We start from the raw sequence: 23021 nt of genomic DNA, 5'->3' as shown, positions 1-23021 counted from the left end.
ACTTACATTCACCTTCACTCTCTCCAATTAAACACTTTAACCAATAACTTCTAAAACCCCGTGCCGGCTAAGCAATGTGTCATCTTAGCCGGGACGGAGGGAGTAAAATATTGTTAGTGGGAATAGGTCCCACCCCATTATAGAGAAAAAAGTTATCGAAATTAGAAAGTGCGTATTCTTGTGAGACGGACTAAAAAATAAAGAGTGCGTATTCTTGTGGGACGGAAGGAGTATCACTTAATGCGTAGTGGAAAGTGGGTGGAAGATGTTTGTGGAATGTGGGTCTTACTTTTTATATATCAATTTTTTATGTACTAATATTTGTTGATTGAATTAAATCACGAACTATTTATTCATTCAAATAATTTTCTTATCTTCTTTTGTATTTAGGAATACCTGTTTCTTTATTTGTATATCTTATTCTATTTAATTCACGCATGTCCTTTTTTGTTTTTTTGTTTTTTTTTATTTTATATTACTACCTCCGTCCACCAAAATTTGTCCTAGTTTTCCATTTCCGTCCGTCCCCCAAAATTTGTCTCATTTCACTTTTACCATTTTTGATAGTGGACCCCATATTCCACTAACTCATACCTACTCACATTTTATTATAAAACTAATATATAAAAGTAGGACCCACGATCCACTAACTTTTTCAACTCACTTTTCATTACATTTCTTAAAACTCGTGCCCGGTCAAACCGGGATGAATTTTCGTGGACGGAGGGAGTACTATACTTATAATTGATACTAAAATTGTATAATGCAATTGCATGCTGAATATGAATGGTTTCATTACGGTGGCTTAAAAGCATTACCAATGTTTGTTTGTTGTTGTTTATAATGTTTTTAATTGCTTATAATTTTATTAATACTATTTTAAATTAATTCATATTCTTAAAAGAAATATATTTTTATATTATTATTTTTCCTATATCCTTTATTTTGATCTATTTAACTGTAAATATATTTTCATTATTTGAATTTTTTTTGTCCCGTGCATAGCACGGGTGCTAACCAATGACGGACGCAGGAATTAAAACTCGTGGGGTCAAATACACTAGAAAATAATAATAAATATAATATTTAAATAATTATTTTTTTTAAAATATTTACTTTAAATAGTTTATTTTCTGACTTAATTTTTTTAAGTTATCTTTAATTGTAAAACTAATAATCTTATTGATATTTATCAATAATTTTACAAAAAAATAAATAAATAAAAAATATGATAAAATTGTCATTAATAAAATGAGCATTATAATTATAACTATAATTATAATTACTCTAATTAATCTAAATCGAGAAAAATGTCAAAAATTATGATATAATCAATCAATTTTAAAAATTGCAGGATTCACCATTAATGATCCAACTTGGTGGATTTTTTGACAAATTGCTCTTTGTTTTACTACTATTGATTTCCACTATAGGTAGTAACTGAGTGACCTCTTGATATCGAACGCTCAACCATAAAGGTATTCCAATTTCTCTATAACTAATAACCTGGTCTTCTTTATTTTGGTCGGTCAACAAAATTTAGTCTTTTTTGGTTTTTGTAAGTTGCTCTTTCTAATAAAGTAATTCTCTTTTCAACTAACAGTAATATATATTCTTTTCATATTTATGTAGCTGAGTCTGTATTCTTTTTTGGATTGTCCCAACTAGCTATGCTAAATTTTTTTTTGGGCAAAAAGTCAAACTTCTTTTTCCTCTTGCACATTATTCTCTATTGGTACTTTATTATCTCTTCATCTCTCTATCTCTTTCCTTTCCTACTTTATCCTTCATTCACTTAACTCATTTTTAATATAATTTCTTAAATTTCATGCCAAAAAATGTCTTTACTATAAAGGGATAGAGATAGTAATAACTATTTTCTCTTTTTCATACTCCATCCATCCTCACTAAGTGAGAGATTTATTTTCACCACGGAATTTAAGACAATAAGGTTTCATTAGTTAAGTGAATGAGAATAAAGTAGAGAGGAAAAAATAAAAGATAAAATATATAAAACAAAAGAAATGACTCGTCTATTTGGAGATATTCTAAAAAAAATATGAGTCATTTAGCAAGGGACAAAGGGAATAGTATTTTTAATATTTTTGTGTTAAAACTGGTGTCGTTAATAATGTAAACTTATAAACTATGGAAATGATGATGAAAGAGTTCTTAAATTTTATCAACGGTCAAAATTAAATAAGTAATGAAACGTAATGCACGATTAGAAGAAATTAAATACGGAGTAATTCTGTTTGGTTTTGTAGCCGTACAGTTGGGCCTTTTCAAAGTAAAAGAGAAGCCCGACTGAATTATTCCCATAAAACAAATTTTTATTTCTCTACCATTCCCTCATTTCATTCGATCCTACAGTTTCTGCTCTCTGTGATTTTCCTAGCTCCGCAATTCAGGTGTTGTATCGTTCTATGTTATTAACTTATTTTTACCTGAAACGAATTCATTTTCAATATAGGGTTTGTTACTTCCGTCTGGATTAAATTATGAGTTTTTAGCTGTCTCAATCTGGATTTCTGAACTTTTAATAGTAGGAATCATAATCAGGTCTGTTATTGTTGTAGTCGTCATTTCCTAGATCGATTTGTGCGCTGCTTTGCTAGAGATGCTGAGTTTGATTTTGACCTGCTTTGTGTTTGTATTTAATTTTTTTGTAATTTCCTGCTTGAGTTCAATTTTATGGTTTTTGGGCAAAATTGCCGAGACCTTTTTGGTTGTTTTAATGGCAGTTATTAGATTGTATACTAAACCATTAACTGTCATGAACTTTCGATAAAGGACCTGAAAATATTGACATTGTACCATAATTATCTTCACTGACATTTTTGGTTGATAGAATGCAAATGTATGTAGTTGCTAAATTTGTGAAAATCACATCTTCTTATCCTTCTTATACTCCTTCCTAGTTTCTTCATGATGTTCTTGCATAACTTAGTTGCTAGTATAATTTAACATTCTGTGAACCAAAAATCTTAGCACCGTTATTTTTGCTACAATGGCAATAGTTTGGGTTTTTTTATTGATGGCATTATTTAAAAAAAGTTCAATGCATTTTGGGACTGGGAAAAGTAGTTTAGGATTTAATATGGTGATTACACTTGTTTTCAATGCTTTTTTTTGTTACTTCATACATTTACGATCTGTCTCCTTCAAGCATGAGTTCTTGAATGAACACTTGTGTGGCTTTGAATTGTGATAAATGATAATAGGGTGTCAAATGGAAAAGGCTGTTTAACAATGTCTCTTGTTATACTGTGATCAAGTATTTTGCATTTTTCTGTGGATCAATGTATTGAGACTAACAATGTGTAAAACCCGTGTGTTAGTTCATACATATTTACTGGTAGCGTCAAATTCACTTGAATTAAAAATAGTATTTAATCTTTGTCAGCAGCTGGAGGCCTTTAGCATGAAGTAATTTTTTGGACATGTTAACTAATAGTACCATGGACTTCTGCTTTCTGATTTTGCATATAATGGTTGATAAATATGAGTCTTGATCGTTCATTACTCTCATCTCAATCATAAAGACTGTACTTTAGTTCAATAAAACACACTAGCTTTTTCAGGCCTGAAACCCAAGGCTAGTGGGGTAATGGTGATAACAGTAGGACCTCCACACTTTTGTGATTACAAATTCGACTTTGAATGTGGCACATACTGCCCCCCCAAAACAATGTTTTAAAAATCACCCCTAATGAATGCATTTGGTTGTGGTCGTCATTGGAATACAACTGAGTGAAAACTTGCTGGCAGAGAGAATAGTGGGAAGAGATGCCAATCAGCGCAACTATGTTCGGGGCCCTGCTGGGGGTGGGGACCCAAATGTACTCTAATGCTCTCCGCAAGCTCCCTTACATGCGCCGTAAGCGTCCTTTTCTTTCATTTCTTTTGTACTGGTTATTTTATCGAAATAAACATTCTGAGTGCCCAACTGCAGATCCATGGGAGCATGTGCTGGGCATGGGTTTGGGGGCGCTATTTGTTAACCAATTGATCAAGTTTGATGCAAAGGCTCAGGAGGATCTTGACAAATTGCTCATCAAAGCCAAACAAGCCAATGAACGCCGCTACTTTGGTAATATATTCACCCTCCCTGTTCCTTTCTTAATCACACCAAATATAGTTGGAATTGGTAATCATTCCCATTGGATTTGCTTCCCTTTGTTCTTGCCCTCTCATATATTCATAATCTACTAGGGTGTAGTTGTATTATATGGCTCCTATAAATGAGTTTAGTTTTAGGTGAACTTGAATTTTTCCTCACTACAATAAATTTCAAAACTGCACATCCCCTTTTGATATGCCTAACCATGTTCCTCTTTTTATACAATCGACACTTTTTACCTAATTAAGTAATTAATTATTGATCTTGTGATGATGAAACTTGAAATCTATGAATTCATGTATGCTTGCAATCCTTTTCTCTCAATATCTGAGAACCATTGGCTCTTAGCTTGCACTATCATTGTTCTACTTATTAACGGAGTATTTACTACTGCGGAAGTTTAAGATGTGAGTTGTGCTATCTTGAGTGACAACTGAAAGTCTATTGTGGATTATTAGGACTCAGTTTCAATGCATGTAGCTACCTTATTAATGCCATTGATGGTATTCTTGAGTGGTAGGGGATACTAAAAGGAAACAAATTGGTAGAATAGATTTTTACTCACACGTGAATCAAAATTTTAAGAGGGAGGGAGAGATCATTTCATGGACCATGATAAAAAAAAACCAATCCTACTGTTGTGTAATAAGGCTAATATAATTTGTTGACTTTACTGGGAGAGTTGTGAACAAGGTCAAGGTGTAGAAATAAATCTGGAAATGAGGCTAGACATAACAAGGTTTGTTTCACCATTGCAATAATCGAAGAGTACATATTCAGGATGTCTGCTACCAGACTTCATCAAGCATGTCTTTGACTATTTTTCTTTTGTTACAATGCAACTTTTCACACTGATTTTGGGGATATGAGGGAGGTATATTAGTTTAAGTTTCAAACAGTAAATTCCATCTTCTACTTTCAACTATTAATGTTATATGAGTGAATAGACATCTTGAGAGTTGATTCAGCTTTGTCAATAACTAGTAGTCTCTAACAAAAGTGATGAGCTCTAGAAGTAATGATCACGCTTCACAGCCATGGGAATACAATGAGGGTCATACTGAACGCTTAATTTCTAGCCATGTAGTCGCGTCCTCCTTTTTTTTGTGATCCTACTGAAGGTTGCCAATATTTTATACTCCCTCCGTCCCAAGATATTAGACCCCTATTCCACTTTGGGGTGTCCCAATACACTTGAACCATTTCTATTTATGGTAAAAATTTACTCTACTACCAACTTCACTTACACCACTAAACAACTATCTCCTAAATTCCTGTGCCCAAAAGAAAGGGGTCTAATATCTTGGGACGGAGGGAGTATTATTTATCTGCTGAAAAAGTTGGTACCTGAGGAGATAGTCGGCTAGGATTAAATTCAAGTTTTAAAGTTCTTTTTTTCTGTAGTGTAGTCTGATGGTATGGGTTTCACTTCATTTAGCCATTCTTCACTCCATTACGTTTGGATATTGTGTTTGCAGATGATGATGAAGAATAAAAGATGTGTGAAGGGTCAAAGCTCTTTTGTATCAGAATTACATGTCTGCAATCAATTGTTAGCCTAGTTTTGTAACAGGCTTGTGTTGCTCGGTGATCTTCTTGCTCCGACTGTTTGTTTGAGAATAAAAATCTGTGGTGCAAATATTTGCAACAAATATGTTAAATTAATTTCTACACGCTTCATGCTTTACAAACTTACGTAAGCATACAGCTTAAAAAGTTGAGTGTGCGGAAGTGGAAATTTCTTTGTTTATAAAGCATCTGCAATCTCGCTCAGAAGCCAACTTTGCCATTTGAATAACACTCTATTTTGAAATCTAAAGAATATGTGGGCAGTCTAGTTAACAACTTAGTGTGGAAAAATTAAAAAAGTTCAATATGCGCTGTGCAAGTAGGATTCAAACAATTTCCAAATTTAATAAATTGTTTGGTTTTACTACAGAGGCACGATCAGATATACATAGAATCAAGGGCACGAACACGCAACATAAAATCAAGGGAACGAACAAACAAAGAAATAACAATCATGACATATAATGCATGTCAAAATGTGAACAATTAAACAACTAGTTCTAAAATGACAAATTACACTGCTTAAAGAGAGCTGCACCTAAAACAACAGGTGAACAGCTATCAACAATACTAGGGTTCTGTTCATCACCCAGTCGATATGTCTAATGATATTCACAGATGTACCACTTGATATAATTTGGCATAAAAATTAGCGTGTACAAGGTTGGTGGAGATGATGTCGACCAACTAAAGCTCAAGAACACTCTATCGACTGCCAGAAACTAGTAAACTTGATGTTTTGAGACGCAATAGCCTACTCCCACTGTTTGTCTGCACACTCCCGTTTCATTTCTTTACCTGAGGGTCTGGATAGGAGAATAATAAGTCATCAAAAACTATTTAAGAGGTCTAAAAGAATTTAAACAAAACACATCATTTAGGTATTTGCAGTGGGTGAAGTGAAGAAAATCTTGAGAAGCAGTTGCATATGTGAAGTTTCTATTCCAACTTAAGCAAATACTTGCAGAACTGGTAAGTGTATAAAATGAGGTCATTACTATTGCCTCTAATTAACTAGCAAAATTACCAACGTTTTCCTCTTTTTCAACATTTGGTTTTTTTCAATTTTGAGTTATGAATAGTAAACTTGTCACTTCTTTCTTGCTATCATTAAGTTACCAGATGACCAAATTATTGTTATACCATTTCTAAAGTTCCTCTTATGGAACATGTATATTTGTAGCATGTCCATGGTTCTACATCATACATCCTGAAACTTTTTTAATACAAATCAGCAACCTTGTTACTTTGCAAAAATAGACATTGATTTAAACTATGAAAAAGAGGAAGCCGAGACAAATTTGAACCATTCACAAATTTACATTCCGGTCATGCAAGTGTCATGAGACCTTTGAAATTATAAGTGCACGTACCTTACTGTTGGACCTAACAATCCAGGAATCACTTTTCCCGTATGCCGGTTCACTACCATGTGGAGGGGCATAATTCTTCAGCAGGGGCACCCTATCTGGTAGATACTCATCATCACTTTCATAGTATTTCTCAGAATGTGGACCTAAAGCTTTGAGTACCATAGCCAATAACATGCTTAGTCCCTGCATGCATAAATAATAACCTTAATAAGAGGCTGACAAAAATCAAGTGGAACAGGATGCTGTCCATATAAGTACTTATTGAAAATTATACAGCAAACATGACTTGGAAGGCATATTACTACATGGATAGCCTCTCATTAATCTTTCGATTCATATTTTGAGGATTCTGTTCATAATTTCAAAGTAAACAGCCACGCACACACATTTAAAGGGAGATTGTGCATGCGAAGAAAAAAGCTAACCTGCACAGCAACCACTGACAAGCCAATCCATTTACAGATGTCAAAATTGTCCTTGACAAAGTCCTTCAACTTATCGAGATTTCCAGTTGCATCTGCTGGGAAGTCCTGACAAACACTCAAGTTATAATTAAACAATTTCTAATATCAATGCAGTGTAAGCATTATTAGTGCAAAATACCTCTTGCCAATTGTGGTTTAGGAACACATCTGCAGTAACTGCAGCTTCCAGCAGAAAAATCATGAAGACAAAAGCCATGTACTATGCTGGTTAAGGTCAACATAGAAATTTGATACATGCACTTTGCTAAATGTTTGATAGACAGCGAGTAGAGGTATAGGGAATACTATATCTTCATAACACCGACTAAAACCACTCCATAACACATCAATGCAAAGTTTATGATAAACAAAGCATGAATTCCCAGACCTATATAATGCTTCAGGGAAGAAGGCAAAGATGCAACTGAAGCAACTATTCTACAATCAAGATAGTCTTCTAAACCAATCACACATGGCCCAGCTTTAAAAGGTTGATGATGTTAAACTAGAATCAGCATTACCTAGGAGCATAAATAACAAAGTGAGAATGAATGGCAAGTTAAGTTAGTTGCAGAGATCTTGTTATGTGTATTTAATAGAATGTGCAAGACCATTCAATTACTCCACCATCAATTTACGCAAAATAGTTCATCTAATTTATAAACTGAATCACAGCTACTGCATTATCCAAAGGAGTACAGAACCAAACAATTTCAAAAACCAATGGCAACTTGCTAGCATATGATTTAACATGAGAATAGGAAATCTAACTGTCTGCGTATTCTCACCACCCATAACTAAGTTATCTCAATAGAGCTCATTCTTGAAAAGAAAGGGCAAATTTGCTTCACATAAACAAGAACTCAAATGCACCAATGAGATGACAGCCCTGTACAATGTAATTTCATTCTATGCATAACTGCTCAAAGTTTTTAGTTCAAGATAGAATGGAATGAAGGGATTATGATTCTATCAATGATCACAATGTGTTGCCGGATAAGTAAACAAATGTTACAACCAAACAAAACCAAACCCCCCGTGAAAGGATACAATGTACAAGCAGCAGCCATTGGCAGTCTCCGCAGCAATGTGACCTGAGCATGTGATGACGCACAAACTAGCACCAATGCCCAGAATAGCGTATATAAACCTGTATTAAGCAATAAAATAAATAAACAAATAGCTAATTACTTCATACATACGCAGAAAAAACACATGAATACCAATCCTCACATAACACCCCCATAATTTCCAATATACGTTAAATTTCAATGCCAGCTGCAATACCGCATCAGTATCCATGAAATCCACTTACCACGGAACAGGGACGTCAGTAGATTCGTCGGTGCGGAGCCAGACTCTGAACATCCAAAGCGAGTAAATCATCATGGCGATTCCGACCATTCCGAGGAGCGAATTGACCAGCTTCAGAAGAGATTGAACGCAGCAGCGAGCCATTCGACCCATTTTTTTATTATCTGGTTTGAAGGAAATAATTCAAATTACCACAGCTCCCGAAGAAATTGATCGGCGATGTAAAAAATTGGGGATCGGGAGCCGCGGCGACAGAGGGGAACCCTAACTCGGAGAAAATCAAAGTCAGGGTTAGCGGTAGATGAAATGGATAGAGACGAAGAAACAGAGGCGTAGTATATGTATGATATATCCCAACTCCCGATCGATCAGAAATGCTTCATTTTCTGTTGCGATTTTCTCGGTTTCCAGAATTTCACGCTGCTCCGCTATTATAATTTGTCAAAGTATTTGTCCGTTCCAAATCACAAGCGTTGCTGTGGTGTAGTGGTTATCACGTTAGTCTTACACACTAAAGGTCCCCAGTTCGACCCTGGGCAGCAACAATTCTTTTTCGTGTTTTAATTAATACGCCATTATATTATGAACAATGTTATATTCGTACAATTCTTTTCCTTTGTCTAATAATTATGAAAATTATGAGAAATAGTATTATCGGTGTTTTTTGTACACGGTGTAATCTAATAGAGTAATATTATGAAATATTATAATCGGCCTTTTGTGTGTACATGTAATCCAATCGAGTAATATTATTGTAATATTATGCTCCAAAGTGTATTGTTTATATAATTCTTATAAATATAATATTTACAATAGAGTACTATGACAATCATGAAATTTTATTAAATTCGGATTAATCTCACAATTTTTTTAAAAAAATAGATAATTATATCATAACTTTGGCCTTTTTAAGGGTAATTTGCTTTTAAGAATTTTATCATTTTGCTTACTAGGTAATTATCAAATTATTGATTTATTATGATTTTGCAACAAAACTATTAATCTATTCTATAACCAATCAAGACTTGTGCACTAACATAACTCAATGAGGTACTTATGTGGCAATATCGGAGATCGATTAAATTGACGTCACGTTTTAGACAGGGGTGGATCTAGCCTTGTAGCACATGGGGCAAAGGCCCCTCCTCACCATTTCTTTACCTTTATACATTTATTTAAAAAATTCAAATATATAAATAAATTTATACAAAATGCCCTTCCTCAAATATATATAAATTTTCTACATATAATTTTGCTCTTATTACACCGAAATCTTGGCTCGGCCTCTGGTTTTAGACAACGAAACAACATCTTATTATCTTTAGTTAGTAATTTCATTTGTTGAATACGATGATTTTATTAAGTAGTGTTAGCACCAAAATTTTAATTGATTACAAAGTCAAATTTATAGGCAGATTTCAAAGCTGGTTTGCAAAATTAGAAGTTGATGAAAGTTTTGAAATTTACATGCAAACACCTTTTTTCTTAATTGATCATTTATTTGTATGTGGATGATGTGGAAACCAAAATTCATGTTTTTTTTTTTTGCAAATTTGTACTATCACTCATAGAAACAATTGATTTTAGTATGAAAAAATTGGGGTGACAAAAATATTTGAAATTTGAAAATTCGACTCGAACCAAAAGAAATTTAAAATTTCGTTCAGATTTTCAGTTCGAATTTGTATTAGATATTTTATAAACTTCTGAGTTCTATTTTTCGAATCGAATATTTTAAAATCCTAAGTAATATGAAATCCAAACTATATTTATAACAACCTAACAAATCTAAAACTCTTTTGTTGAGCAATTTTAATGATACTTGGTCGCATATTTTCAGATTCGGATATTGAATTTCAAATTTTTATGCAATTTTTGATTTTTTAGATCGGGTAGGATATTATTGTTCATATTTTCGGACAATTCGGATTGGATTATTTTTTCATTAAATTTCAAATTTTATGATCAGATTGGGCGAAAATGAGATCTGAAATCCAAATGCTCACCCCTAAAAAAAATACTACATAGAAATAAGATAGACTAAAAAAGTACATGTGTCTAAGAAAAATACTACATAGAAATAAGATAGACTAAAAAAGTACATGTCTATCCAGATCATAATTTACCCTAAATCTAAATTAATGGTATAATTGTGAAAAAATCAAAGTCATCATATATAATTGACTATTTTTAAAAGGACTAAAGTCCAAATTTGATCTCCTAAAATTTATAAGATCAAAAAGTTTTTTAAGGCTAATGTAAGGGATAAAAAATTGACTTTAGTTTTTTAAAAATTGTAGAATTGACTAAAATTTGACCAAACTTGAAGTTCATAATTTTTGTGGTAAATAATCATCATATAATCTAAAGCATGATTGAGTTATGGAGAGGAGTTTTCGTAGAATCAAGTATCTGTCAAAGAGCTTATCTCATCATGGCTTTTAAAAATTAAAGGGAGATAGAGAGAGAAGGAATGATGAAAATTGCTCCACAAGTACTCTATATCAATTTTATTCAAAATTAAAATGTACATTTAATATGAGTAGATGGAAGATCATCAAAATTGGACATAGGGAAAATTATAAAGGGAATATAGATGCACAAGAAGTCAAGAACATCAAATTCTTTTATATTTTTCTTCCATGTTACATTCTATTCTTTGCTATCTCAGTGGCACAAATTCCCTTAAAAAATGCACTAATTCTTAAAAAAAATCCTTGGGATTTGCCAGACGAGCTTGCAAGTTCCAGTGAATCCTGCGGGAGCACTACACCAGAATGAAGACCGATCACACTTGAACAAACCACTCCAGCTAATCCATCTCAAAATCCAAATACATTCTGTAGGCATCCCTACCCGAAGAGTAGTAGCTTTCTACTAGACTATCCACCTCAAACCCGAGCTTCTTGTAGAGAGTCATGGCAGCCGTCCTCAAGGGATCTACATGAAGTGATATGCGGTGGATTTTTCTAGTTTTACATTTCTCTATAGCTGCTTTCAGCAATGCTTCCCCATGACCCTTCCCCCTACAGTTTTCTTTAACTGTAACATCCCAATTTCAGCAACAAGAAAGCAAGCGCATTGCAAAAAATATACTCCTACTCTACTTCTCAAGTTCTCATAGTGCCACAAAAGGCAGATTACAGTAATCAACATTCAAGTGATATTTAGCTTAGAGGAACTTGAATCAGAGAATGTAATATGTGTTGCATGAAGTTCATACTCTTGTCAAATGTTACATGTTATAGGCTGTTAAATGTTTATTCATAGAACTCCTAAAATGCCTAGTTACATAGGCATTTTGAATATCACAAGCATGCATCTTATCTAATCTAAGAACTTCTTGAATCTTTTCTTGAACAAGGTTTATGTTATGAGATTCTTCAATAACCTCTTAACAAAGTTCTTCCCACTTATCTCAGTTTAGCAGCCATTGAATTGCATTTCTCAGATGTGAAAAACTCAATGACTTCCCAATTTTAACAACTCAGTGAGAATTAAAGTGTGGAATTCCAAATACAACTCAATAAACCAAACCAAACCTAAACAAACAGAATACACTAATACATTAACTCAGTAAAGGATCCTCAACAAAAATATCTTCCACCCGAGAGAGAGAAAGCAAAAAAAAGGCATGTTTAGCTAAGCTTTTCACCATAAACATGAATAAGCAGGACAAAATACTTCCTAAATCAGCATATCTCATTCTCGGTCGCATAAGCTTAATTCAAGCTAATTAATTTCACACGCCCAAACCCACAGTTGTGAGCAAACATTTTCAAATCAAATAAAGTTTGGCTGAAGTGAGAGAAGTAGAACCTGCAAGTTTTGTGATGCAAGCATAGAGAGAAGATGGCCAGGAATACATGACGTATCCGGCAACTTGACCGCCGATTAAGGAGTAGATCAATCCGCCGTTCCTCTTTTTCGCCTCTTCCTCGAACGATTTGGCGAGCGATTCGTGCTTTGGGAACACCTTTTTCTCTATTCTCACAATTTCTTCCACGATTTTCGCCCAATTGAGGGAATTCCTGTGCAGTTCAATTATCTCGCAGTTCGCCATTGTATAAACTCAATACCTAAACGCAGAATTTTAGTTTTAAATGAGTTAATTTTGGCTAATATTTCTCACAAATTTAAAATAATTTAAAATGTCACAAAGTTTATAAACCGAATTAAAAGAAAGTGATATGTTTGCCAAATCATTATTCTATGGTAGCTAATTGCACATAAACCGAATTATAGGGGCCAGCTTGGTAATTCCCATTCTTCCTATTTCCCCAAAATATTTTCCCCATTTTCATCTCTACATTTTGAATTTGGACTGATTGCTTTGATCCTTTACTTGTAATTCCCTCCGCCTCGAAACATGCAAAAATCGGCAAGCCCATGATACGCATTGTAGCTTCGACTGATTGATTAGTAGAATTCCTAAAATTTAGTATGGCTGCAGCATTTCAACGGTCTTTGAGTTTAGCTGTTGCATTACAATTGGGGATTCTTTTGTTGATCCTGTCATCAATTGCCTTCGGAGACGACGTTTCGCGCGCTGCCCCCGACGATGAACCCGCCGCCTGCGGTAACGACTTCCGATTGGTATAGTAATCTGACCTCTGGCAATTTTTGAGGCTGTTTCCGAGGTTCTAATATTTTTTGGGGTCTTGATGTGCCCGATGTTGTTGTTAATTCAATCGCTAGTAGGACTAGTATGTTATTATGACACGCGCCTGATCGAGCCTCGCATCGGTCCAATTCAAGTGTCGACCTGTAATGGTTTGTGATCACTCGATATGAACAAGTTAAAAATTGGACGCTCTACTGTGAATTTATAGTTATTCAGTATTTCCAGAGAAGAATTATTCAGTTTACTTGTGAGTGGTGATGAGAAGTTCGATGGTGGAGCAATATGTTGTTACTGGTTGACTAGTATACCTATACTGTTCTTCTGATGGAGAGTAAAATGGATTAAAATTATTTAGCTCAGCTAACTCAAATTTACACTTCTCTTTTGTAGCTATGTTTTGCCTCAACTTTCTAATCATGATAGTGTAAAGAAAACTATTCATGCATAATGCACTAAATTATTTCTTTGTTTTTTAGGTTAAGGTCAAAAGGTGGGTAGATGGTGTGGAGAAGGAGGCAATAGGTGGACTAACTGCCGATTTTGGGTCTGCATTGCCTGCTCATGCTGAAGAAGGCCACCGTTTCTCAGCTGTTTTTGCAGATCCTTTAAATGGCTGTTCACTCTCATCTTCTAATGTATTCTTCTAATCCTTTTATTTTTCATCCATACATCATACTATTGCTGTTAGGAGTTTTGATGCACACTAAGGGCTATAGTATTTGTAAATCAAATAGGAAAATCATCAGATGATTACTGGTCTCTTGTTCCCCTGAAAATATCTATAGTTGGATCATTTTTTGGCAGTTTAAGCTTGTTTTTGAGTTTCTCTGTGGCCTGATTGTTCAAATCAATGCAGTGTATGGTACTAGCCACAGCTTGTAAATACTATTGTATCAGCTAAAATATACACAAAAAGGACCAGAAATCGACAACTACCTGAAGCTACTGCGAAATGCAGGCTTGCGTAATTACTAATTACCTAGTTCTAAGAAATTAAGGGCCTGCCTCCGTCTACATTGGCCTATTCTGAGATAGATCTCAAACATCAAGAACTAGTCTACAATCTAAATTGGAATGCTCAATGTCATGTTTCAATCCTCTTCTGCCATAATTGGGGAATATGAGATTACTAGGGGCTAGTGGTTGGGAACTTACATTGTTGGGCTGCTTGTAAAGGAAGATGACTGTCGTAAAATTAGTATGCAGCTTTTTATATAAAATTGGTGAACTTATAATCAATAGAGCTGGACTTAGAAGTGGTGGTGCAGGTTGGTTGCACTATTGGATTATGAGTTTTATTTCATACCTTGGTGAAGCAATGTTGAATGTGAAAAGGAACACTCTTTTTTCTCCATTACGAATCACTCCAACATATCATCATAGTTAGGTTTTGAACCATTATGCTAAGAGCCTCTTCTATTATCTTGCAGGTATCAGGCTCTATCGCACTGACGGTACGTGGTGATTGCATCTTTACAACTAAGGCTAAAGTCGCTCAAGCCGGACAAGCAGCAGCATTGATAGTGATAAATGATGAGGAAGGTTAGCTCTACCTCTGATGCACATATTATGTAATTTTGATATAGCTTTCCATTGCTTAATGCCTCGTATATTGGCTGAGTTTATCCCAATTGATTCTTAATGAATGTTACTTTGCTTGAACTTCATAGGCCTTGTGCAGATGGCTTGTGGGAATGATACTACTTTAAATATCAGCATTCCTGTTATTACAATCTCTAAGTCAGGAGGAGATGAACTAAAGAAATCCATGGCTAATGGGAGAAAAGGTGATACACCCTTATATGATTTGATGAGAATATTTTTGAGTAGGTATTTCTGAGGGATCTTACATGGCTCTGTAATACGTCTTCGACCAGCCTTTCTGAGTACCTTTATCTATTTTCTCTAAACAGTTAAATGTTACTCTCTTAATATTTTCTGGTAATGTTTTCAGAATGTGGTATCAGTGTTTTATTTTTGTCCTCATTTTATTCTCGAATTCGCTACTTGTATTTTAAACATTAAGTGGTAACTGGAAATTTAGAGTTGTCAGGACTCAGGAGAAATGATGGAGTCCGATTGACTTCAATCTGTAGCTTTTGCTAATTCTTGTAGAGCTATCCTTTCAAACTCATTCTACCTTTCTCATAACAAAAGTAAACTAATTGGATATTCTTCAACCAAACTTGATGAACCACAAATGCAGTAATATTGCAGGTTGACCTAGTAGAGCATAAATAATTGGAATTGGCATGTTGAAACACTTTACCATCAACAGATGGTGGTAAAAAGAAGCCTACTGCCTATGGTTATTTTCTTTAAAAATAGTATTGTCCTTCTATAATCTCAAACTGCACGCATCTATTTCTGATGAAACAGTGGAACTTCTGTTATACTCCCCGGACCGGCCAATTTTAGACTACTCAGTGATATTCTTGTGGCTGATGGCTGTTGGGACGGTAGTTTCTGCATCACTTTGGTCGGAAATCACTGGATCAAAGCAAACTGATGAGCACTACAATGAATTGTCACCACAGGTTCCTTGAATTTCATAATGTGCCTTTATGTTTTTGTTCATAATGTGCCTAGTGTAAAAGAGTTTCTCAGGTTAGATTTTATTTATAATTAGATGATGACGTGATATGCTTCACTTAAGAAATTGGTAGTTCATTTCTTTTTTATTAGGTACATGTGATGCATGCACTACTAATTGTATTTTATATCCATGTTAGGGATCTGGTTCTGCAGCAGACAAGGATGACGAAGAGAAGGAAATTTTCCACATTAATGCTAAAAGTGCTATAGTTTTTGTTATAACAGCGTCAACTTTTCTGCTACTGCTTTATTTCTTTATGTCATCATGGTTCATCTGGTTCCTGATCGTACTCTTCTGCATTGGAGGTATTGAGGTAAACAAATATTTTTAATACACGTCCTCCATCATCATTCATGCCATTTAGTTTCATAAATTATTTCAATGTAGTTTGTTTGTTTGCATGTGCACAAGGAAACAGACTCAAGCATTTCCTTATCTCTTGTGTTCATTTGAATGTGGAACCTATGAGATCAGGACTTTTTAAGCTCATTGATAATTTTTTCATTATCAGGGAATGCACAATTGTATTGTTTCATTGGTCTTGAGGTATGATTTAGTTGTGTTTCTGAAATGGCAATGCTGATATTTATGTGACAAAAATTGTTTAATAGTAATCTTTTTGTATTTGTTCTTCTTTTGAGCAGCAAATTTAGGGGTAGTGAGCAGAAGAAAATGAATCTGCCACTTCTAGGGGAAGTTTCCATCTTCTCTTTAGCTGTTCTGATCTTTTGTGTGGTGTTTGCTGTTGCCTGGGCTGCTACACGGAAGGAGCCCTACTCTTGGATTGGACAAGACATCCTTGTAAGCAGCTCACAATAACTTGTCCTCCTTTGTCCTTATGTGATTTATAATGCCATCATCAAGTTCCATTTCCCGTTTTCCTCTTAAAAATACCCTGGATCTGCCATGTATTGTTGATTTAGATTTCTAATCCTCCAATAAATCTCATTTATTAAAGTTCTTGGTTTAAATTCGAAATGATAGAGCTATGCAAATTTATGGCAGTTCACACATATTTGCCATATAATTATCTAGCTGTGCGCAAGAGGGAACATATTTTTCTCTTAACATCATGTGTGTATAAATCCGCAGGTTATAGGCTGACAACTATATGCCCTTAAATTCTATTAGTATGTCGAAATTGGTGCTTGTTACGTAATTTCTGTGTTCATGGCACATTGAAACCGTCTTTTCTTCTTTGTGTGTAAGTTTAATTGAATTGATGATTTTCGTGGATGTCAGGGTATATGTATGATGATAACTGTCTTGCAATTGGCTCAGTTGCCAAACATAAAGGTATGTGGATAAACTTTGTTAGGAAACATGAATTTGTCATCTTCTAATTTTTATCTCATGCCAACTTTCAGGTTGCGACGGTACTTTTGTGTTGTGCATTTGTGTACGATATTTTTTGGGTTTTCCTATCTCCACTTATATTCCAGGACAGTGTTATGATCGCAGTAAGTTCATACATACCCTTCTTTCTTCCTTTTCATTTTGTAAGTCTGAGAGTTATGAATAAAGTCATTTTTATCGCCGTTTGTTTCTAGCACTTACACTAATTTTAAAGGTAAACTTGTAAGATCTTTTGCCCATCAATGCTCACAATTCTGAGCTGCATATGATATCTTTACTTAAGTTGCTTCCTCAGCTTTGGATATTTAATAATTTACACCATCTGGCTTACCTCAATTTATTCCTGGTGCTTACTCATCACTAATTGACCTGTATGATCATATCAATAATTAGATTCGGTCAATGTTATCAGCATTACTCTTGAACTCTTGCTAACTCAGTAGTCATGACCTTATATATATATTTTTTAATATCATTCAGGTTGCTGAAGGTGATAAAGCCGGTGGAGAATCAATCCCCATGCTTCTGAGAGTTCCTCGAATTGCTGATCCATATTATGGTTACAACATGATAGGCTTTGGGGACATTCTATTCCCTGGTCTGCTAGTTTCCTTTGCTTTTAGGTATATTGTACTGATATCCCTATAATTTTATGATCGACAGGTGTAATATCACGAGTAATATTTGTACTATATGTTGTTAACTGTATGGATACAAAGCAAGGAACGAAACTTGTTATAGTTAAAATATTTGTCTAATTTCTCGGGGTGTTCACTGCAGATTTGACAAAGCTAATAAGAAGGGGATCTTAAATGGGTACTTCCTTTGGTTGTCAATTGGCTATGGTGTTGGTGAGCAGAGAAACACCCCCCTCCCCCCAATATATATGCTCATGATTATGTAATATTAGTACTACTTGAACTAGAATTTAACGAAAATGGACCCTGTAAATCTCCGCTTCTTTGGTAAATACTGTAGACCTGTATGACAATAATACAACAAAAATAAAAGTTCAGTTTATGATGGTTGCACCCACAATCACAACCTACTTTGTAGTTCCTAATTCAACAGCATCTTATCAGCAGTTCTTTACTATGCTTACTGCTAGCTTGGTTGTATTTTAGAAGCAAATGAGAGTGAGTAATTACTAAAGAATATCTCAATTGTTGCAGGCCTGTTGTTTACATACTTAGCATTGTACTTGATGGACGGGCATGGCCAGCCAGCTCTTCTCTACCTAGTTCCATGTACACTGGGTATGCATTCCTTTCCTTTCTTGACTTTGCTTAATACCTTTTTTTTTTGCGTCCCTTTCTGTTTTGTTCCACAAATCATATGGCTCTCTCCACAAATCCCAGGAACTTGTGTCTTGTTGGGTTGGATAAGAGGTGAGACAAAACATCTGTGGAACTACGACACAGATGATGCGAGAGAATCAAATGAACAAATTGAACCTGGAGAATTAGCTTAATGAGCCAGACATCTCTTAAAACCCCAACATCCGCCCCCTTTTTAAGGCTGTTCTTCAAGTGTGCCTGATGTTCCTCGAGCATTCTCCTGGATTTGCTGTATATACACTTAAAAAGGTGTACATATATCGGTAAGTCTCACAGGAATTGTTTGAATTTTATACGTACCTGAAATATATCTCATGTTGATATGTTGAAGTGTTCTTTTGTTTTGCATGATTTTCACGAACAGATTATAATCCTATTATTTCATATTTTAACAGAAGGGTTTTTATATGTTGTGAATGTTGTTGACTTGGGTTATATACTACTATGAGACATTTGTAGATTGAAGTAGTCAATTTTTGAGTGATTGAATAGTATGCAATTGGAAATCATTATACTATAAAAATTCAGTAGATCGATTTAGGTTATTTATTTCTTAATTTACTTGGGGAGTTTGATGTGAGACGTCTTACTCTGAGATGGATCAATAATGCAAAGCCCATTATTTAAATGACAAAATTCATTGTGACACGTTAACACTGAAAGCTTCTTTCCCACCCCCAATTACTCCCTCGTTCCATAGTAATAGAGTCATTGAATCATTTGTATTTTTAGTAAAAATGAACACATTTTTCCACACATACTTTACTCTCTTTTCATCTCTCTATCTTTTTCATTTTTTTCACTTTAGTCTCCTTTTACTTAACTCATCTAATATAATTTTTCTTAATTTTCATGCCGAAAAAAAACGCATCCATTACTATGGAACGGATGGAGTAGTAAATATTGGAATTTGTGATGCGGTTATGACTTTTGGGAACGCAGTTAAATTAGACCTCATTCAAACAGTCACTCAATTATTCAACCAAAAAAAACTGTCTAAATCACAACTTATTTAAATATGTCGCGCAGGAACTATTATGCTACTCCATCCCATATATTTTTCATATATTTTTATTTGGAAGGTCCTAAAAAAACATATCATTTTATTTTTACTATTTTTAGCAAGTGAATCTCACTACTTACTAGTACTAGTATTCATATAAAAATAAGATTTATATTCCAATTAACTTTCCACTCATTTTCATTTAGAATAGGAAAATCAAAATAAGGAAAAAATAAATAAAACTTGGTTAAGTTTGAATTATTTGACAAAAAAGAGATCACAAAATATACATGGATATATTGAGATAAAAAAAAAAGTAGTCCAAGAGGCCATGGTTAATTAGAGTGTATATTATATGGAGACATGGAGTACAATACATAATAGTTACAAAAAGAAAAATGAAAAAAATAGTCAATGTTGATTGAAAGCATTTCCCCTATGAGCAAAATATCCAAGCACAGCACAAACAGCAGCGACGAGATTCCCTTCCTTGATCAGCACCTTAACCACAAAGCCGATGATCTCCGCCGTCAATTTCTTCCTCGGCTTACCGCAGAAGGCTAGCACCACCAGCACGGTTATCCACATCACCAGCGTAGCCGGCACCGCCACCATCGACAGGACGCCGAAAGCCGCCCCGAGCGACGACGACGACTGGAATTGGTACCAGGAGAGGACGGATTGGAGGAAATTCCATGAGAGGAAGAGAAGGAGCGTGTACACGGAGACGAAGAGGAAAATAGAGGCCGCCATGGCTTGATCACAGTCACGCAGACGACTGCTACTCTGATATTATCAACACATGTCAGTGTCTACTTTCTACTTTCTCCCTATGATTAAATATGTCTCCATTTTGTTTATCTCACTTGTCATTCTATATACCAAAAGCATACTTATATTCAATTAAGAACTGATCTTCATGAATCAACTAAATATGAAATAATAGAAATATCAACTTATATTAAAAGATATATATTATAATTATATATTCCTACTTTAAAAAGAATTGTGAAATAAACCATCTCATATGAACAAAAACATAAATATATTTAGAATTAAAATATTCTGTTTTTTTTCATCTTCCTAAAATGGAAGTATCTCTTGTTTTATTCAACGCAAGTTGTTTTGAAAATGCAAATTTGCAGAATATTGTTAGCAGAGACGACGGAGCTACATGAGAATTTGGGGTTCATGGTTTTTAAGATTTCTAGAATATTTTAATACTTTTATGTCAATTTTTATGTTACTTTAATTGTCTTTTATTTTTTAAAAGAAATGTTTAGAAAACTGCGAAATATTTTTTGTGAGTGACTAGTGATTGAGTTGACTTGTACGACACTTGGTTCTTCAAGTAGAATTTAGAAACAACAAATATAAATCGAAATCGATCTGAACATAATAATTGAGGTTTTATGAGTTATAAACAAGATCGAATATGATGAATAATCCGAATTTCCTACTCAAGCAACAAAAAATTTGTTTCAAAATTAGAATATATTTGGGCAGTGGGCACATTAGTATTTATTGCAGGTGAGAAGGCAGATGGCATATGTTAAGTGTGAAGTTAATAAATTTTGAGAGAGTCAGGGCCACGCTTGTTTGTCGGCAGAGGACCACATCCAAACATTGGGCTTCAATTTTTACATTTTTGAGTTTTCTCTTGCCTCGTATAATAATTTAGATACAAACCGAAGCAACCAATTTCACCCTTTATATATCTACGAGGATTTGAATTTCAAATTCTTTTAAATTAGGGATATTGGCATGTAATATCACGAAACTTTCAAAAAGTTTGATTTTTTTCACAAACTTTAAATTTGACAAATAATATCACAAACTTTTCTACTTGTGTGTTATTTCCCACCCGCTAGCTGAACTGGCAAAATCAAGCATAAGTGGCTTGCCGAAGGTAATCGGAAAGTTGATGTGGCATTCGCCGGAATTTCGACAAAACGGTGTCGTTTTACTTATGAAATTTTGCACTCTTTCTCTTGTTCTTGAATGATTTTCAATTCTGTCAAAACGATTTTCAGTTCTTTCAATCTGAAAATCGATTCATCCTTCAATTTGCTCGCAGAATCTCAGAAACATTTCATCCTTCAATCTCATAATCGATTTATCTTTCAATCTCAGAATCTCAGAAATATTTCATCCTTCAATTTACAATTTAGGGTTCGCAATTTGGTTGGGGATTTGAAGCCCGAAATCAGAGGAAGAATCTGCTCGCAGCTCATTTGATTCTCCATCGACGACGTCGGAGGAAGAATTAATGAAAAACGATTCTTCTATTCCTATTGAAGCCCAACTGTGCCGTCTTTCTGTATTACGTAGGTAGCTCTCGTACTGAGAAGGGTCGTTCAATATCCTCACAATTGGATATCAAACAACATCTATGTTAAGTGAGCTTGTTCTTCTCTTTCTCGTTTGCATTTCACAGCTTTTTAGTGTTGCTTTCGAAAAATGCCAAGTTGTTAACTATTCATCTAGTAGTTAGCCAAATATGATGAATAAGTTAAAAAAATTGCCAAGTAGATTGCCAACTAGGTTTAATTTTCCAACTCAACATACATGTCATTTACTAATAGCCGAAAATTTAGCCGGTGGAAAATAACACACAAGTAGCAAAGTTCGTGATATTATTTGTCAAATTTAAAGTTAGTGGGAAAGAGATATGTTATGCTGCGCGATAATTGTGAGCGACAACTTGAGCGACACTTTCACAACCACGCGCTCCTTCCATTTATTTTTCTTCTAAGGGTTTCTCTCTCCTCCCTCGTGTCTGATCTCTGCCTATCTTCCATAATTTTCACCGCCTAATTCTTGTTTTTCTTATCACATTCACAAACTATGGATACACTCATAAATTTTCTGATATTCTCACTCAATCTCTCTTCCACAATTTTCTCCGCAGTATTTTTTTAATCCAATCAAAAGCCATGGATATTAAGCAATTTTCTGACCTCTATCTACGAAGAGGATAATACTATTGAAGGAGAAAAGATTCAATTGGATTACTATTCAATTGGGAGGCGTAATTAGTTTCGGAAATTTATCAAATTCAGAAGAAGAGATTCAATTGGATTGCTACTGTGACAATTGGGTTTCAGAAATTTGTCAAATTCAGAAGAAGAGATTCAATTGGATTGCTACTGTGACAATTGGGAGGCGCTATTAGTTTGGAAAATTTATCAGATTCTCTTCGCTATCCATGTTCTCTTTTTTCTTATCAATTCTCTTCATTGTGTGAGAATCAAAATTCAAC

General features: G+C 34.5%; 5 protein-coding genes and 1 non-coding gene across 7 annotated transcripts; 3 read left to right on the top strand and 3 right to left on the bottom strand.

The window, feature by feature from the left end:
* The first annotated feature begins 2255 nt into the window (after positions 1-2255).
* LOC125192616 lies at positions 2256-5796 on the top strand. Its single transcript, XM_048090240.1, has 4 exons — positions 2256-2411; positions 3772-3880; positions 3956-4093; positions 5602-5796. Exons 2-4 carry the CDS (start codon positions 3790-3792, stop codon positions 5616-5618), a joined length of 246 nt encoding a protein of 81 aa, XP_047946197.1. The 5' UTR covers positions 2256-2411; positions 3772-3789; the 3' UTR covers positions 5619-5796.
* Positions 5797-6128: 332 nt separating this feature from the next.
* LOC125191923 (tetraspanin-19-like) lies at positions 6129-9241 on the bottom strand. The gene is made up of 6 exons (XM_048089359.1): positions 8845-9241; positions 8580-8679; positions 7669-7749; positions 7491-7595; positions 7066-7248; positions 6129-6498 (listed from the first exon to the last, which is right to left on the bottom strand). Exons 1-6 carry the CDS (start codon positions 8994-8996, stop codon positions 6487-6489), a joined length of 633 nt encoding a protein of 210 aa, XP_047945316.1. The 5' UTR covers positions 8997-9241; the 3' UTR covers positions 6129-6486.
* A 74-nt stretch (positions 9242-9315) lies between these two features.
* TRNAV-UAC lies at positions 9316-9388 on the top strand. Its single transcript has one exon. It is a non-coding gene; the product is annotated as a tRNA-Val (tRNA).
* A 2034-nt stretch (positions 9389-11422) lies between these two features.
* On the bottom strand, positions 11423-12944 carry LOC125193341 (putative [ribosomal protein S18]-alanine N-acetyltransferase). Of its 2 annotated transcripts, XM_048091112.1 has the most exons (3): positions 12663-12944; positions 11700-11885; positions 11423-11610 (listed from the first exon to the last, which is right to left on the bottom strand). In XM_048091112.1, the coding sequence occupies exons 1-3, from the start codon at positions 12904-12906 to the stop codon at positions 11489-11491; spliced, it is 552 nt and encodes a 183-aa protein (XP_047947069.1). In that variant the 5' UTR covers positions 12907-12944; the 3' UTR covers positions 11423-11488. The 2 variants fall into 2 exon arrangements, with proteins under 2 accessions (XP_047947069.1, XP_047947071.1); XM_048091114.1 differs by having other exon boundaries at positions 11423-11885.
* Positions 12945-13126: 182 nt separating this feature from the next.
* Positions 13127-19164, top strand: LOC125196763 (signal peptide peptidase-like 3). The gene is made up of 14 exons (XM_048095381.1): positions 13127-13439; positions 13944-14102; positions 14898-15009; positions 15138-15254; positions 15847-16004; positions 16200-16376; positions 16575-16609; positions 16708-16864; positions 17306-17359; positions 17431-17523; positions 17900-18042; positions 18200-18270; positions 18592-18675; positions 18778-19164. Exons 1-14 carry the CDS (start codon positions 13287-13289, stop codon positions 18888-18890), a joined length of 1626 nt encoding a protein of 541 aa, XP_047951338.1. The 5' UTR covers positions 13127-13286; the 3' UTR covers positions 18891-19164.
* A 924-nt stretch (positions 19165-20088) lies between these two features.
* Positions 20089-20662, bottom strand: LOC125197173. The gene has a single exon (XM_048095883.1). It carries the CDS (start codon positions 20510-20512, stop codon positions 20171-20173), a length of 342 nt encoding a protein of 113 aa, XP_047951840.1. The 5' UTR covers positions 20513-20662; the 3' UTR covers positions 20089-20170.
* Between the last annotated feature and the right edge of the window lie 2359 nt (positions 20663-23021).

This window comes from Salvia hispanica, chromosome 6 (assembly GCF_023119035.1).
Source record: "Salvia hispanica cultivar TCC Black 2014 chromosome 6, UniMelb_Shisp_WGS_1.0, whole genome shotgun sequence".
NCBI lineage: Eukaryota > Viridiplantae > Streptophyta > Magnoliopsida > Lamiales > Lamiaceae > Salvia > Salvia hispanica.
Note: the sequence above shows the minus strand (reverse complement) of the source record. Positions and strands in the feature narration are given on the sequence as shown.